This window comes from Drosophila eugracilis, unplaced genomic scaffold (assembly GCF_018153835.1).
Source record: "Drosophila eugracilis isolate 14026-0451.02 unplaced genomic scaffold, ASM1815383v1 contig_2154, whole genome shotgun sequence".
Taxonomy (NCBI): domain Eukaryota; kingdom Metazoa; phylum Arthropoda; class Insecta; order Diptera; family Drosophilidae; genus Drosophila; species Drosophila eugracilis.
Window position 1 is genome coordinate 13,231,535 of NW_024573038.1, and position 15,867 is coordinate 13,247,401.

General features: G+C 39.4%; 9 protein-coding genes across 9 annotated transcripts; 5 read left to right on the top strand and 4 right to left on the bottom strand.

Annotated features, from left to right (window-relative positions):
* The first annotated feature begins 54 nt into the window (after positions 1 to 54).
* Positions 55 to 480, top strand: LOC108118172. Its single transcript, XM_017230730.1, has 3 exons — positions 55 to 88; positions 152 to 352; positions 416 to 480. The coding sequence occupies exons 1-3, from the start codon at positions 55 to 57 to the stop codon at positions 478 to 480; spliced, it is 300 nt and encodes a 99-aa protein (XP_017086219.1).
* Positions 481 to 2,291: 1,811 nt separating this feature from the next.
* On the bottom strand, positions 2,292 to 3,700 carry LOC108118173 (mucin-2). Its single transcript, XM_017230731.1, has 2 exons — positions 3,673 to 3,700; positions 2,292 to 3,607 (listed from the first exon to the last, which is right to left on the bottom strand). Exons 1-2 carry the CDS (start codon positions 3,698 to 3,700, stop codon positions 2,292 to 2,294), a joined length of 1,344 nt encoding a protein of 447 aa, XP_017086220.1.
* Positions 3,701 to 4,509: 809 nt separating this feature from the next.
* Positions 4,510 to 4,888, bottom strand: LOC108118200. The gene is made up of 2 exons (XM_017230761.2): positions 4,639 to 4,888; positions 4,510 to 4,574 (listed from the first exon to the last, which is right to left on the bottom strand). The coding sequence occupies exons 1-2, from the start codon at positions 4,868 to 4,870 to the stop codon at positions 4,510 to 4,512; spliced, it is 297 nt and encodes a 98-aa protein (XP_017086250.1). The 5' UTR covers positions 4,871 to 4,888.
* A 353-nt stretch (positions 4,889 to 5,241) lies between these two features.
* On the top strand, positions 5,242 to 5,717 carry LOC108118174. The gene is made up of 3 exons (XM_017230732.1): positions 5,242 to 5,266; positions 5,322 to 5,531; positions 5,589 to 5,717. The coding sequence occupies exons 1-3, from the start codon at positions 5,242 to 5,244 to the stop codon at positions 5,648 to 5,650; spliced, it is 297 nt and encodes a 98-aa protein (XP_017086221.1). The 3' UTR covers positions 5,651 to 5,717.
* Positions 5,718 to 5,924: 207 nt separating this feature from the next.
* LOC108118175 lies at positions 5,925 to 6,296 on the bottom strand. Its single transcript, XM_017230734.1, has 2 exons — positions 6,065 to 6,296; positions 5,925 to 5,995 (listed from the first exon to the last, which is right to left on the bottom strand). Exons 1-2 carry the CDS (start codon positions 6,294 to 6,296, stop codon positions 5,925 to 5,927), a joined length of 303 nt encoding a protein of 100 aa, XP_017086223.1.
* Positions 6,297 to 6,548: 252 nt separating this feature from the next.
* On the top strand, positions 6,549 to 6,997 carry LOC108118176. Its single transcript, XM_017230735.1, has 3 exons — positions 6,549 to 6,573; positions 6,634 to 6,855; positions 6,909 to 6,997. The coding sequence occupies exons 1-3, from the start codon at positions 6,549 to 6,551 to the stop codon at positions 6,995 to 6,997; spliced, it is 336 nt and encodes a 111-aa protein (XP_017086224.1).
* Positions 6,998 to 7,724: 727 nt separating this feature from the next.
* On the bottom strand, positions 7,725 to 8,084 carry LOC108118195. The gene is made up of 2 exons (XM_017230755.1): positions 7,847 to 8,084; positions 7,725 to 7,789 (listed from the first exon to the last, which is right to left on the bottom strand). The coding sequence occupies exons 1-2, from the start codon at positions 8,076 to 8,078 to the stop codon at positions 7,725 to 7,727; spliced, it is 297 nt and encodes a 98-aa protein (XP_017086244.1). The 5' UTR covers positions 8,079 to 8,084.
* A 341-nt stretch (positions 8,085 to 8,425) lies between these two features.
* On the top strand, positions 8,426 to 8,833 carry LOC108118196. The gene is made up of 3 exons (XM_017230757.1): positions 8,426 to 8,450; positions 8,510 to 8,716; positions 8,772 to 8,833. The coding sequence occupies exons 1-3, from the start codon at positions 8,426 to 8,428 to the stop codon at positions 8,831 to 8,833; spliced, it is 294 nt and encodes a 97-aa protein (XP_017086246.1).
* A 218-nt stretch (positions 8,834 to 9,051) lies between these two features.
* Positions 9,052 to 9,852, top strand: LOC108118177. The gene is made up of 3 exons (XM_017230736.2): positions 9,052 to 9,056; positions 9,108 to 9,334; positions 9,403 to 9,852. The coding sequence occupies exons 1-3, from the start codon at positions 9,052 to 9,054 to the stop codon at positions 9,462 to 9,464; spliced, it is 294 nt and encodes a 97-aa protein (XP_017086225.1). The 3' UTR covers positions 9,465 to 9,852.
* Positions 9,853 to 15,867: the final 6,015 nt, after the last annotated feature.

Consider the following 15,867-nt stretch of genomic DNA (forward strand, 5'->3'; position numbering starts at 1 on the left):
TTCGGTAGTTAGCTAACTGATAAGTTCCTGTCAAGAGACATCAAGTGTAAAATAATGCATCTTAAAGTTGTTTTGGCCGTATTATCCAGTAAGTTAAGGATATTAGGCGGTATTTTTCCCTGAAATCATATAATTTTCTTCCGGTTAATAGTCCTTTTCGTGACCCTGGTCTCTGGACAAAATCGGAACTGCGATGAATTGACCAGAAGGTGTGAGCTTTGCGTTGAACGCCTGAGAAATGACAATGATCGCACTTTGCCAGCCTTCAATAGGGAATGCAGGACAAGGACGAGTCGGAACTGGCGCTGGAGGAATGTGGGACGTTGTGAGCTCACCAGGCTCAACTGCTTGGGTAAGTTTTTAAGAAGGTTTTAGTATTTATTTTGTATTTATTGGCAATTTATTTTGACTTCAGGATCGGACCGACGCATGAACTGTGCTGATATTGCTGAATTGGCCGGAATGGAACGTATTAACTGATTGCAAAAATCATTTTGTTAATTGATTGATAAATAAAAATAACAGAGAGCATTGAAATATCAAGTTGGTTTTGTTTAATGGTTAAGGAAATTTCACTTACAAAACCCTCTGCTAATTCCACAAATTATTCTCTTCAACTATTCAAGTTGTGGGACTAAGGACTTTAAGTTCTGATTTAATGACTTACAAATCCCATTCGTTTCTTGAAGCCGCAAATCCAGTTCACAAATTAGAAGCCACAGTAACCAGCCAAACAAACCGCAGTTAGCCCCCAGTCCTAGCAGCCCCTACCCCCTTTTCGACTTCTGTATAAAGCCGCAGCCAAAACACAAAAACCCAAAACCCCAAAAACGCCCACCCAAAACAGAGGGACACGGAGTAGGGCCAAACAAGTGACGCCTTTTGTCCAATGGTCCCGGGTCCAGTGTCCAGTGTTCAGTGTCCAAGCTCTTGGATCTTTTCTCTGTTGCATTTTTGAATTTCAACTTGGTCTGCGTGTAAATTTACTTGCTCAGATTCAATTCAAAAGCGATTATCACCACTTAGCTGTCAGCGACACGACGCCAAACTCTGGGCCAAAAACACCGACAACGAAATCGAGACCCATACTACAGAGTCATAGCCATAGCCAGAGACCAAGTACAAAACTGTTTCCAAGTCCAAGTCCAAGACCAAGTTTGAGTGCAAACGCCAATATCGCTGGCCAGGCACTTTGGAGCTCTCTTGACAAAGGGCCTGGTTGAATGTGAGTGTCTACATGTGTACCTACTATGCTGGCTCAAATAAAATTTACACTTACAAGTGGCGCTAAAGTCAAGTGCAATGCATTCCCTATACCCATGCTCCATGCCCCATATCCCATCCCTGCAAACCCTCTTCTAACCACTTTTTGGGACGTCAGCTGGTCAGACATGTCCAAAAGTGGAAAGGAACGGAACGGGCAGGGCAAAGGAAAGATGACTGGAAATGGAAGGGGTGCGGCAAAATGTGGTCAAGAGTTTTATAAAGTTCATCATCATGGCCTGGTCTAAGCATTTTTCAAGTGCAACGCCAAAAAGATTTTCAATTTTCAAATATTATATAAGCAGTTGGCACAGGCTGAGTGGAAAAATCATCACCACCTATGCTCTGGGTTTAGAAAGGGTATATGTGCTATTAAGTTAACTTTGACTTTAACTAAATTAATGATTTTTTGATTAAAATTAAAATTAAAATTATTCTAAACGTGGTAAAAATCCTTATTAAAAGTATATTAAATGTCTCAGAAAAATATAAAACTTATCTTAAACGGATTTTTGGTTTTTACAAAGTTTAAATTCGAATTAAAATACTTTCCATATTCAATATAAATTTCATTTAATTAGGGTATCTAAACTTCGTTTAGTATTTACAAACTCCAATCGCTTCTCTGCACATTCATAAAGTACATAATCATGTTCATGACGTGAACTGAAGTGGGTGTCGGGTGGGAGTCTTTGGGGCAGCTGCTACGATGGCTGGTAAGGGTAAAAGCTTAAACCGCTACAAGTATTTAAAAAGCACTTCAGATGGACACACACGCGTACACACAACTCATATTAAAAGCATATTGAGAGGCTATGCATTGCAAAGTCTCATTAAATCAACATAAAAGATTGCTCTTCTTAGACCAAAACTGAACTTTTGACCCATTAAATTAAATCTTTTCATCAGATTTCTGGTTTCTTATGAAACCTTAAACAATCTTCTAAATGCAAAACAATTTATTTCATTAGTTAACAATATAAAATGAATTTTGGTTTTCAAATCGTTTGGTCAGCTGCCATGTTCCCTCAACGTCTTTGGCTTTCCAAGAGGCATTCGTCAATCATTAGCTGTATCCGATCCAGAGTTATACGAAGCTCTTCGCTGAGTATCTCTCTTGGTGGACATTGGTTGCGGCAACCACATCCCTTTCCTCCTCTATTGGGGATGACAGGTCCGTGTCCGAAGTGACCGGGAATTCTGGGAACTGGTATCAAAGGACTGTCGGGATTCCAGCCCTGAGGGCAATGTGGATTAAATCCATTTTCTCCTCTATTCGGAATCACAGGTCCGGGTCCAAAATGTCCGGGAATATTGGGTATGGGAATTCTAGGACCGCCGGGATTCCAGCCTGGTGGATTGTGATCACCGCATCCGCAAGGACTACGAGTAGTCGTTGAGGGAGTTGCTATTATGGGACCGCCAGGATTAAATCCGTTTCCTCCTCTATTCGGAATCACAGGTCCGGGTCCAAAATGTCCGGGAATATTGGGTATGGGAATTCTAGGACCGCCGGGATTCCAGCCTGGTGGATTGTGATCACCGCATCCGCAAGGCCTGCGAGTAGTCGTTGAAGGGGTTGTTATTATGGGACCGCCAGGATTCCAGCCAGATTTTGTGGTGGTCGTTGAGGGTGTTGTCTGTATAGGACCGCCAGGGTTCCATCCAGGTGGGTGATGCGTACTACATCCACAGGGTTTCTTAGTGGTTGTAGAAGCTGTTGTTTTTGGAGAAGGTGTTGTCGCCGGTGGCCAAGGTTTGTTGGTAGTCTTCTCTGTGGTAGGCGGATTGGTCCTTCGGGTAGTTTTCTCGGTGCATGGAGGCTTGGTCTTTTGGGTGGTCGTCTCCGTGCAAGGAGGCTTGGTCTTTTGGGTGGTCGTCTCCGTGCAAGGTGGGTTAGTCTTCTGAGTAGTCTTCTCTGTGCAAGGAGGATTGGTCTTTTGGGTGGTCGTCTCCGTGCAGGGAGGATTGGTCTTTTGGGTAGTTGTCTCCGTGCAAGGTGGGCTAGTCTTTTGAGTAGTCTTCTCTGTGCAAGGAGGACGGGTCTTCTCTGTACAAGTACAAGGAGGTCTGGTAGTTTTCTCATGTCTCCTAGTGGTTCTCTCGTGTCTCCTTGTGGTTCGCTCATGTCTCCTAGTGGTTCTCTCGTGCCTCCTAGTGGTTCTCTCCGGTCTCCGAGTTCTCTCATGTCTCCTAGTAGTTCTTACAGGTCCTGGTCCACCTCTATGTGGCTCCCTGTGCCCCTTTCGACCACCTTCATTGCAGGGCTCGAGACCCAACGCCTGCTCAATAACCTCCAAGCAGGCTTCACTCTGCTCCACATATTCCAGCAGAACGAAGGTCACTGCAAATGAAACCCTTTCTTAGTTAAACCCTTTCTTAGTTTATGATATTTAAAATGTAACTTACCCAGTAAACAGATAACAGTTAGCTTCATGCTGAGACCTCTTGGAGGAGTTCTGGAAAACTGTACACCTTGGCAGCTCCATCAAGAACTTTTATAGCACCCACACGCCGCCAGTTAACTGCTGGCAATTGTGTAAATAATTCCAGGATAGATTTTAATTTTAGACTTGAACTCTGGTCGCAGCCAATTTTAGTTCAAGTAAATAGGTAACTTATTTAAAAGCGCCACTCTGTTTGCCCATGCTGTGGAAAATTCCTCCCCCCAAGTTAAGATCCCCAGATGAACTCTCCTCGTCTGAGAGCAAAAAACATTGACTGTAATCTCAGACCTTCAAGTAATAAATTCCCATTTTTTATGGCATCAAGAAAATCAAAACAATTTCGTTTGAAAAATTATGTTTTGGAAAAGTGGGCGGGGAGGCCGTGGCAGTGGGGAAGTTTTTTGAAGAACTGCCAGACGAGAGATGACGAGGATGCATCAAGTGTAAGACAAGCATGACGATGTGCGTGCCTGGCTCAACTCATCGCGATGCTGGTCTGGACCCGTCTTTACGATAATGCCCTGTACGTGGAAGATGCACTCGTGGTGTTGGGCGACTCTTGATTCCAGGAAGGGCTTCGAGCTGTGGTCGTAGAAAAAAAATTGAAGGCCAAGAACAAGAATAAGAACAAGAACCAGACCAAGACCACGACAAGAATATATCGCTTTATTGGCCAAGCAGACAAGCCAAAGTAACGAAGTCAAATCTCTTCGCAAATATGCATTTATTTGGACAAAATCAGTTTTAATATTTTAGCTGGTTTCCTTGTGTGGTAATCATAACGCCTTTGGGCATTCCTCTAAGAGCGTCTGGGCATGCCAGCCAGTTCGGCAATAACCAGGCAATCCATTTTCTTCTTGTGGGCTGGTAGTGTAAGGGAAAACCATTAATTTCTTTTTTGAAAATATGAAATTTATAACTTGCTTACCTCCACAAGCTATAACCTGAAGATCGCAACGTGTCTGATTCTTCCAGACATATCTGCCACGGACTTTCTCGCGACATCCTTCGTTCATATACTCCACATTGTTAATGGGATTATTGAGCATTCGGATGCAGTTATTGCAGGTTTCCCTTAGCTGTCGACAGTCAGGAGCTTGGCCATTAATAACCACACATCCAAGGATCAAAATGCCAGCAATAATACTTGTGAAATGCATTTTCAAACTCAAATAAAAGCAAATCAGCTAAAGGTTTTCTTCTGATTGAAATCAAATCAAAATTTTCTGCTTTATATAAACCGACAGACAAGGAAGTGATGCGTCCTAGATGAGATCACATCTGTTTTGTGATCTTAAACAATATTTTCTATAAAAAATAATAAAACAGATTTGGGCTGCAGATGCCATGATAGTATGACCCATTGTACTGGGATTGTGTAATATTTAGGGGGAAAATAAAGAATGAATTTTCACAGCTGGGGGCGGACAATCACAGATGTATTTTCCTGGATTCATTTTTACGGTATAAATACGTTGGAGTTTTCTTTGAGTTAGTCAGAGTTTGAGTTAATCAAGTCCCATCTACTGCAATGTCTAAGCTTTTCTTCGCTTTAGGTAAGTTAATATTCTCATGGAGTTAGCTTAATATCAACCAACTTTATTCCTTTAGCTCTCTGCTGCATTTTGGTGGCCCAAGTCCTTGCTCAGGACTCCTCTGGTCGCCGTTTCTGTAATCGCTTATTCTCAAATTGCCTTCGAGAGCAACCTACTGTGGGAACTAAGGATGATACAGTTGGGTTCTTCAATGCCTATTGCGAACGTCATGATCGGAACTGGAAAAGGGTAACCCGTTGTGAATTGGTCCGCGCTTCATGCATACGTAAGTTTATTTTCTCTGACTTTAAGTTGTAGATTTATGTTGAATTTTATTCCTCAGTAAGCATGGTTCGCTGTGATAATGGAACTTGCAAAAATGTGGCCGATAGCCTGCGGACTTAATTAATATTATCGAGCTACATCCCTCTGAAATCAAATAAATGTGTTATGAGACCAATTTGTAGTGTTTTTGATACTTAAATGTAGTTATATTTTCCTTTTAATTGGGGAGTATGAAAACAAAAAAAGTTTTGATGGATCATTTATGAAAGTGGATTTTAAAACTTTTACCTTAATAAGGGAATCTTTTTTATTTATTTTTCTTATCGATTTCTTTACAAATTTTAATACGTTTTGAAATATTATTAGCCTTTTAATATGTTAATTTTATATTTATTTAAAGTTCTTTTATCCTGTGCATCTTAGTCACCTCCGCGATTGTTAGGCAATCCTTCTTCCTATTTCCAGCTTCTGAAAATATTAATAAATTAATGTATATAGGTTTAGAATCTAAACTTAAGAAACATCTTTGCTTACCCTCACAAGCGATCACTAGCATATCGCAAAGATTCTGATCCTCCCATACATAACTATCTTGCAACTTCTGCCTGCATCCATTGTTAACAACCTCCAAGTTGTTGTAGCTATCGTTAAGCTTAAGAAGACAACCTGAACAGTGGTCCTTTATAACTTGGCAATCAGGTGAAAGTTTTCCTACAACCACATAGCTGATGCTTAAAAGAATCCATATAGTAACAGCCAACTGCATCTTTGGGGTTTCTGATTATAAAAGTGTCTCATCTCCAGACTTTATATAAGATAGTCAACAAGGAAGGAAAATGGCGAATATTTCTGGGATAAAGAAAATTATCTTTTCACAATGCAAACTGTTTAAATTCTGTGGTTTTTATGAAGCAAAAGTTACAGCTGTTACCGGGCAAATATTAAGGGTATAAATATAGCGGGACCAATATCGATTTAATCACAGTATATTTAAAGATCCATCACAAAAGCTTTCCCAATGACAAAACTTACTCTGGCTTTAGGTAAGTAAGTCATAATGTGGATTGATATTTTCTAAATCTAACTCTATACTTTCATCAAAGTCACCTGCTGTTTGTTATTGACTGAAATTCTAGGCAATCCTAATGAGAATTATCTTAGGCTACACCAAACTTGCTTGCGAGTTTATGAGAAATGTAAGAATAATAAATCGAGATTGGGAAACCATGACGATACTTCCATATTCTTTAACGAGTTTTGTAGGAGCTTCGACTTGGGCTGGTTAGATGCTAGTCGCTGTGAGCTTCTACGAATAGCTTGTTTTTGTAAGTTAATATAATAATCTGAAGAACCTGAGCTTATGGTTTTAGTTTTACAGCTACTGTGCGCGATTGCGAGAGTCCTACTTGTAAGAATGTGGCTCGTCAAATGCGGGAAAGAAAACTAAATAAAATAAAAGAAAATTAATAAAATTATTGCTTAGCCTTCTAATAAAAAGTTTAAGTAAACTTTTAATATATGTGTATGTGTACATGTGTATGTGCATATGTTTAGGTGTGTTTGATCAGTGGTGGATTAAAGCCTCGAAAGCCAACTCGAAGCTGGGTTAGCTTGCCGAAGTCTGGGACTCTAACCCATTAATATATGTATGTATGTGTATATGTGTATGTGTGCATGTCTATATGTGGGAATGGTCAAACAATGACACTTCCAAGAACATGCAAAATTCGTAGACAACGAAATGCCAAAAAGAAAGAGATATCGATAAAAGCCTAAGACGACTGATCATATGGCGAATGAAGTAAGAAAGCGACGGACAAAATTGACGACGACGACGAACCGAGTAGCCACGAACCACGTCGTCGTTTTCTATTCTTCTTTCGCTGTACTTTTCGTGCTCGTCTTAATCCTCAGATGAAGAGGAGAAGTTCAGCGAAAGAAGTAAGTAGAAAACGAAGAGAGAAGCAACGAGGACACAAGGAACGGGGAAGCGTATTCGAGAAAATCTGGCGAAGTAAAGACGTGCTCAAGGAAAAACGACGTAAAAATTGTGTTAAATAATTTAAAATAAATTGAATAACTGTAAATCTTGTTAATCTGAACATATGTAAATGTAATTAAATAAAACTCCAAACATTTTTTCGCAAAAATGAAAATTTTATTTAGAAAATTGTATTTTTCGAAATTTATAATTTTAACGAATTCTTCTCATTCCAGTTATTCTAGCCACATTCTCACAATCCAGTCTGCTCTCATGATCTGTAATGAAGTAAATTTAATAAAATTGTTTATATTTTATCTTAATCAAGTTTTTACTTTCACATGCAACAATTTGCATATCGCAACGTCTCACATCGCGCCAAATCCAACGATCTCGTAGTCTTTCCCTGCAATCTCTATTTATGAACTCCAGATTGTTGATGGGATCCACTAGACGACGTGTGCAAGGACGACAATTTTCACGAATCCTGCTGCAATTAAGGCTTTGAGCCGCGATTGACATGCAGCAAAGGACTATTACAAGGGAGAAAATGAAGAGGCAACGCATCTTTACAAAAGCTGATGAAAATCAACTGATAGTTTGAGGGTGATGTATCTGGTTTTATACACTGTTAGCCTATAAAAAAACACTTGGGGCATGTTGTTAAATCAGAGCAAGGATAGCCCTTGAGAGATATATAAAGAGATTTAAAAACAGATAAACAAAGAACCACCTGAAAAATAGAATAGATCAAGGATAGAAAGGCATTCTTGGGAGCAGTCTATTGACAAGATGTGAAAGCTGTTCCTTTTATTAAGAAATCTGGCAAGAAATCTGTATCTTTTTATTAACTGATATAAATACCACCTCAGAGATACTCAGTCATCAGATTACTTAACACATATTGATTAAAAATGTGGAAAATTTTGCTGCTGTTGGGTAAGAGTTATCTCTTTTTTAAGTTATAAGTCCTTAATGTTACCTTTATCCCTTTGCAGTTCTCTGCCTTCTAAACTTGTCTTATATCGAAGCTCAAACTAATAGAGAATACTGCGAGAATGTCTACGCAGATTGCCAACGTTTTACGCCAAGGATAGGACGTTTTGATGAGACCATAGACTCCTTTAATCGGCATTGCCGTCGAGAGCGTCGTGGAAGATGGAATAATGTATCTCGCTGTGAAATGGAAAAAGCCACTTGCCTTTGTGAGTTTTCCAGACTTAACAACTTTCATTTTCCTTAACTAATTTTGTATTTTAGTAATCCTGCGACGTTGTGATGATATGTCCTGCAATAACATTGCCGAAATCTTGGAATTGTAAAAAAGTATAAAGTTTATTGTCTTTAACAACAGCAGAAATTAACAAAAGCTTAAGCAAGTAAAACTTTTTTAATAAACATATTGTTAAAACATAAAAGTAAACAAAAGATAAGCTAAAGAATTCATTAAAACAGAAGGCCGAGGCGAAACAAAGAGTTGGGAGAGCCTTAAGTCTTTATAACTGACTAAAGTAGAGAAATTACTTTAGTTAAAGTCAAGATGTTGTTTATATTATTAGTGCTAGGTAAGCAGTTTTTGTGATTATTTATAAAAAGTATAAGTTTGGATTTGAATCTCTTAAAAGTTGTTAGTGGAAGTAATGGAAACTATTTTGGTGATCTCTTCAAGTGCAATGAAGTGCTGTTAAAGTGCCAAGAAACTGAGTTAAAAATGGGAAAATTCAGCAAATTAACAAATGAGTTAAATCGAAATTGCAGTCTGGAAATTGGCTTAAAGTGGAGCAATATCACACTCTGTGAATTGGAGGCCACAAAGTGTTTGAGTAAGTAAATATTATATAACTTTATCAATAAGTTTATTTAACTTAACAAGTTCTTATCACATTTCTAGTAAACCAAATGAATGGAATGGCGTTAAGCTGTGAGAATATTGCCGACATTATGCATCTGTGAAGTGCAATTTACAAATTACATCAGTTAAAGTAAATAATAATATTTAAAAAAAAAAACCTGTTTTAAGGTTTTACTTTTCATTTACAATCACCCCTTTGTATTGCCACCCTAACGTTCACTTTCATTTGTAATATTTTCTTGGCCTTGAGGGCATCTGAGGGCTGTCTTCTGTATTTACCTTCTCATAAATCTCACCCTCGACAGGCGGAAATATTTATGAGCTAATCATTTTTAATTATCATTGAGGGACAACAAAGCTGAATAAACTTTCACTTGAAAATCTAATCACATGCTGGAAGACAGAGGACAGAAATAATTACACCAAGAGCCCCAGGCAAAAAAAAGCGAAAAACAAAAACTCTCAACTAAAATAAAAATAAAAATAAAAATCAATTTCAGGGCATTTCCTGGCCACGTTGCAAGTGCCACGTGCCAAAACAACAACAATAACAACTTGAGTTGAGTTGAAATTGGCTGGGGGGTTGCCTCCCCCCTTATATGCTGATACCACTCGAAGCCAAAATTTCATTACCAGCTTCTGCAGGGGGGGAGCAGTTTTTGTGCCCTTTGGCAGGGAGTCAATTACGGCAAGGAAGCGCCCGATGATGGCGTCACTCGAAATCCTTCTCCCAATCCTGATAGAGGAAACCCCTTATACAGTTGCTTAATATTTATCTAGCCTCGGTAATCAGCCAGCCCCGGACATGTGTCCATGATCTCGATAACAAACAAGGGACCAGGAAGGATTCCAGGCCAAAAGCAAACAAATCTCAGCAGGCCAGTAAAATCCAATGAGTTTTTAATAAACTGTCAGTTAATAATAAAATTTTCAGTGAATGTGATTATGATTAGAATCGCAGTGATGACAAGATTGAGATATATAAAGACTTGCCCCTCCCTCCCTTAAACTTTTACTTCGTTAGGAGGTGTTCGTGTTCGTTCGAGTTATTTCAGAATCAGAAACTGAGTGTGAAATTTGGCAGCTTGTTACAATTTACGGAAAGGAAGGCGGAAGGGCGAAAGGGTGGTTGTAGGATCCCTGCAACCATTGACCCTAATCATGTAGCAGCTTGTAAAATGCGAGCGTGAAAAGAAAATTGAAAAGTTAGTTCGACGTTGGGTTTGCCAAGACCTCTCCCTACCTTCTCTCTCTCTCTCCATTATTCGTTCTCTGAAAGGCTGTTGATTTGGGAAATTCCTTAAACTTGTCCGAAAGTCTTTGGCTTGTTGTAGAAGCCAAAAGTTGTTGAAGGTATATGCTAAGATTATGGCAAGTTTCTGTGAGATGGAAAATGAGGAAAGCTATTTGGGTTTTGGGAACTATGAAACCAAGGCGTTGGATTTGAAGGAGTTTTCTTCTAGGCTTCACTTTTTGGGAGTAAGACGATAAAGAGAGATGTTGATTTGGTATTAAAATTATATAAATTCAGCTTTATCTATAAAATCTGTAAAGTAAATCTGTTCCAATAAATAAATAAGTACAAAAATCCTTTCCTAGAACATCTTCATTGTTCTTCTTATCTTTTTCTAAGTCAATTTCCCTCTAACAACTTTAATTTCTTATGAACAAAGACCTTTAAGACTACTAAAAAACACCTTCCGAGGGTAATCGACAGCACACTTGCCCGAACAAAGGCCAAAACCACCCACCCAGTGCAGTGAGCCACCCCCTGTTTTTTGGGAAATGGCCCCCCCAAACCAAAGGAAAACTCGAAAAACACCCCCACATTATAAAACCCCCCCATTGATGGGCACACGTTTTGTTGCAATCCCGATGAGGAAATGCTAATCCGCATGTAATATTCGAAAATGATATGAAAATGCCAAACCAAACAACCACCACCCACCCACTGAAGCAACCTGAATCCCAACCCACAGCCCAGATCCCAGATCCAGCCAGGCTGAACGAAGCCAACATTACTCAATGTCAACATCAAAATTGCTTTGGAATTCATGCATTCATTTATTTCGCCTTCTAAACCAGTATAGAAATTTTCATTTTCGTCTGAGTTTTAATTCTGAGAGAAACGGAATCGGAATCTCCTTTTTGGGGGTTCTTAAATAGCTGAACAGGAACGGGAATGGGAACGGGAACTTTCATGCTGATTAAAAGTGGCAACTGTTTCCACGGGGTTGCGTTGCTTCTTTTTTTGGGTTTCATATTGCAACCTTTTTCCACTTGCCACCAATGAGGGTTGCCCTCTGAAGGGTGACTCATCCTGCTGCTCATCGCTGCACTTGTCCTTTTGCCAGAGTAACACAAATTTCGTCACAGACGGTGGCGTGAAATTTCGAAACGAATTCTGTAAACTCGCTCATTGTAATTTCTATAATGCCAGTGGTGTAGTGCATGGGCATGAGGCATGTGGCCAGGAAGTTTGTTTTTGTTTAAAAATTATTAGAATTCAGTTGGTTGTTACGCGGGTGGAATTTGTGGTGGCCGTAAGGTGGTGGGTGGTTGGATGGTTGGGTTAGAACTTACCATTTGGGGTGGCTGAGTGGAACAGCTGGTCTGGGCTCTTGGGCCAGAATGCGACCAGTACTTGGCCGCAATGTGGTCAAAAGTGGAGGACCCTTGTCTTGCCTCAGCACTTGTTTGCTCTGCTGATATGTTTGCCTGTATGGCGGGGATTTTAATTCATTGGCAGGGCAAACAAAAGAGCAAAAGTCAAACGATTTGCCCAGCACTTCATACTATGTGAAAGTGTGGGAAATGTGGAAATTGTGATTTTAATGGCAAGTACAAATTGTTTGCCAAACAAGAAATGAACAAATAAGTTAAGAACATAGAAATAAATCTCACTTTGATTTACAGATTGCCTTTGTTGGAAAGTTCTCTTCATAAAATTTATATTTTCTTTGACTTTTCACACTTTTAATCAGAAATTATCTCATAGTTCCCATAATATTAGTTTGTCAAAAAAGTCTTGCAGTATTTTGGCTAGTTGGCGCTAAAAAGCGCGTAGTTCTTGTTTTATTCGTCGCATCAGGTCATACTATACCTTTTTGGAAAGCTCATTTCACGCGCTAAAACGCGTTTGATTAATTGTCTTTTCCTTTAAGTCGTTCGTGAGTTATAGCGTCGCAATCATGGAGCAAAATAAAGAGAAAATACGGCATAATTTACAGTACTACTACGATAAAGGCAAATATGCATCTCAAGCCGCCAATAAAATTTGTGCAGTTTATGGACCAGATACAGTTTCCATTTCCACCGCACAACGATGGTATCAACGTTTTCGTTCTGGTGTAGAGGTGGTCGAAGATGCGCCACGCTCCGAGTTTTTCCAATAGGGAAGCGAGCTTCTATGAGAGGGGCATTATGAAGTTGGCATCTCGTTGGGAACGCGTCATCGAACACAACGGCGAATATTTGACTTGAATCGCATTATTGTAACCAATTTTATGCCGCAAGACTTTTTTGACAACCAAATATTTTACTTTCCAGACCTACGACCTATCTAGCCATCAAAAATCGCCTTAATAGACTCCTTAAAACCAGTCGTTAAGACTTAGACTCTGGGCAGACATGATTCATGATTCATAAGTAATTGTTGCAATCTCAGTGCAACGGCAAACAAAACAAATCCATAAAATTTATCCGGCTAGACAGATAAATCGAGTAGAAAAACCATGGTCAGCCAGGCGACGTGCTTGGCGGAGCTGTTGACATGCCACGAACCTGAAAACAATTAATGTCCGATTTTGATATGTGTGAGAGCTAATCGAAAATCCCCATCGACCAGACGGCGGACGACACTAGACAACAAACCTGGGACACAATGTACAGGTAACAATGTTGTAGTTGCCCAGTGCACTGGTTAGGAGGGAGTCAGGGAGCTCAGGACAAGTGTTTTTGGCGATAACAAAAGGTGTTGCACAAACGAGGTCCTGCCTAGCCGGGATTTATGTAAGAGAATGCACTTAAAAAAAATATATTAAATGCTACATTTTAATCTAGAAACTAGTTTCTTTCATATTTTAAAGTTCCTTTTTGTGGATTAATTTTGAAAATTTTAATAATGTCAACTTTAAGTGGGTTAAAAACTCTTTTAAATCTTTATTTCTCTTTTTCAGTTTTTATATTTCCTTAATTTATAACTAACTAAGTTTAAATATATATATAAAATCTATAATTTATCAAATTTAAGATAATTTTTTGAGTGTTCAGAAATAAAACTCCCATGGGTGCTGCGTGGGAGCGAGGTTTCTGCTCATTAAATGTCAATTCCTAGCCGCCGCCGCACATCAAACGCTGGCCAAAAGGACATCGCACATCGCCCGCTGTGCGCGTGTCCTTTGAATTAGGGCCGATCCCGAGTTCATAATGCGGTCGGTCAGCTAGGGATACCTCCTCAGATATATATATATATATATCCATGTCCTTAGTTCATCTGGCTGGCCTGAGTTATGTGACCATTGTTCCCATCGTTCCTTTTGGCCAGTGAATTATTATCCCTTTCGCATATGTTGCGGCCCGGCATTGTCCTTCCTTCGTCGTCCTCCTCCTTGCCTTGTATCCTTTCAAATGTCTGTTGCTCGGGCACGCCTTGAAAATTGGGCGTTTTGCAGTTAAACGTCGCCGCTCGAAAGTTTTCGGGGCGTGTTGGCTCCATAAATTGATTTTTGCTTTCTGTAGAAATTTGTTTTCTTTTATTTTTTTTTGGGTTTTTAGATTTTCTTTGCCTCAAATTTCATAATTATCGGGGCGTGTGCGAGCACTCTGGATCGGATATATATATATATATATTCCTTTTACCCGAATCCTGCACTTGTTCGTCGAGGAGATACAAAAATCAATTTATTGTTTTTTCCCTCCCCTTCGATTGCCATGTTTTTAGAGGATTTTTTTGTTTTTTTTTTTTGGGTCTGCGGTCAATGTTCTTGGCCAGGCCAACAGTTGTGGTCAACCAAGTGTTGGACAGCATTATAAATATTTAAGCTTGCCTTTGCAGCTTACGGAGAACCGAGAAAACGAATGTCTGGAGCGAAGAAATTACAGGCTGCAGTGCGTTGAATTGTTAAGGCATCTCGAGTACTGAACTTTGGCTTGCTTTTTATTTTCTGCCATAAATCGTTGTAATGAAAAACTTCTTTAGACTGAGATTAAAGTTTCTTAGTATAGAATTTATTATGATAAGCTTTTTGGCTTAACTCTGACCCAGTTTTGGTTTCATATTTTGACACAAATTACTGGCGAGACTTCAAACTTTCTGGGAAAAGCGTAAGATTACCACAATTAAATGGCAGCCTAATATTGGACAATTTAGTTCCACTTAAAAGTTTAAACTGCCTTTGGTTTGCAAATTCAAATCTCGATTAGCCTAGAAATATCCTGTCTGGGCATGTCCTATCATTATATATCAACTCCGTAAGGCCTTGGCATCTATGAAAATTACACATTTGCCAACTGCTAATTGCAAGTCATAAATTAAACCCTCACCCGGGTTGCCAGCCCTGGAAAAGGACTAGGACAGGACACTCACAGGACTCTGGTCACTGGAGACAGGACACAGGACTATGATCCTTTTTGGAACCAACACACACACAGATACCGAAACTGAATTGCGGGACTGTCAAAAACTTTAGATTGCATTAAAACTGTTCAAAGGCCGGCGGCATAGTTGTGGCAACTTCACTCGGAAAAATATGTTCGATGATTTATGTTTTAAATTTGTTATTTCATTAAATTTTTTATTAAAAATAAAACTATTATTGTTCTAACTTATCTAATATGAATTTTAGAAACATTTCTTGTTTAACTTTAAGACTGAAAATGAAGTTTTGAACTTTCAGAAATGTTTGTAATGATCTTCTATAATAGTCTCTAATTTATATATACTTTTAATACATATTTAAGCATTAAATTAAATCAAAATTAATCTTTAAAGACTTTTCTTTGAGTGCCTTGGAGTTAACCTGTTTAATATGCGTCGTGCAACTAGTACTAGACATCCGCACGCATTGCGATGCCGTGGCCAAAGCTTCAAAATATTAATTATGACAGATCTACGGAACAGGCTAACACACACACACACATATGTGCCATGGACGCCTGGCGAATGCCGTTGGCGAAATTTGCATTTATATTAAAAACAAACAGCAAGGAGTCCGTGAATCTCGGCCAGAAGCCAGAAAGCCTGAAACCCAGAAAGCCAACATCCAGAAGCCGGGAACCACCACGATGACAGCGCCAGCGACTTGCGGCGTAATCAAAGACACGTCACCAACAGGCCATGGACCAATTTGCAATCAACCGACACGCCCCACCGCCTGCCACCCACTCTACTCACTACTACAGTTAGCCGTCAGAACCACCCACCGCAAAACTATTGCACTAAACCAAAACTGATTTCGTGGTCCGGACTTTAATTACATCTCATATATCAGAGGAAAACTTGTC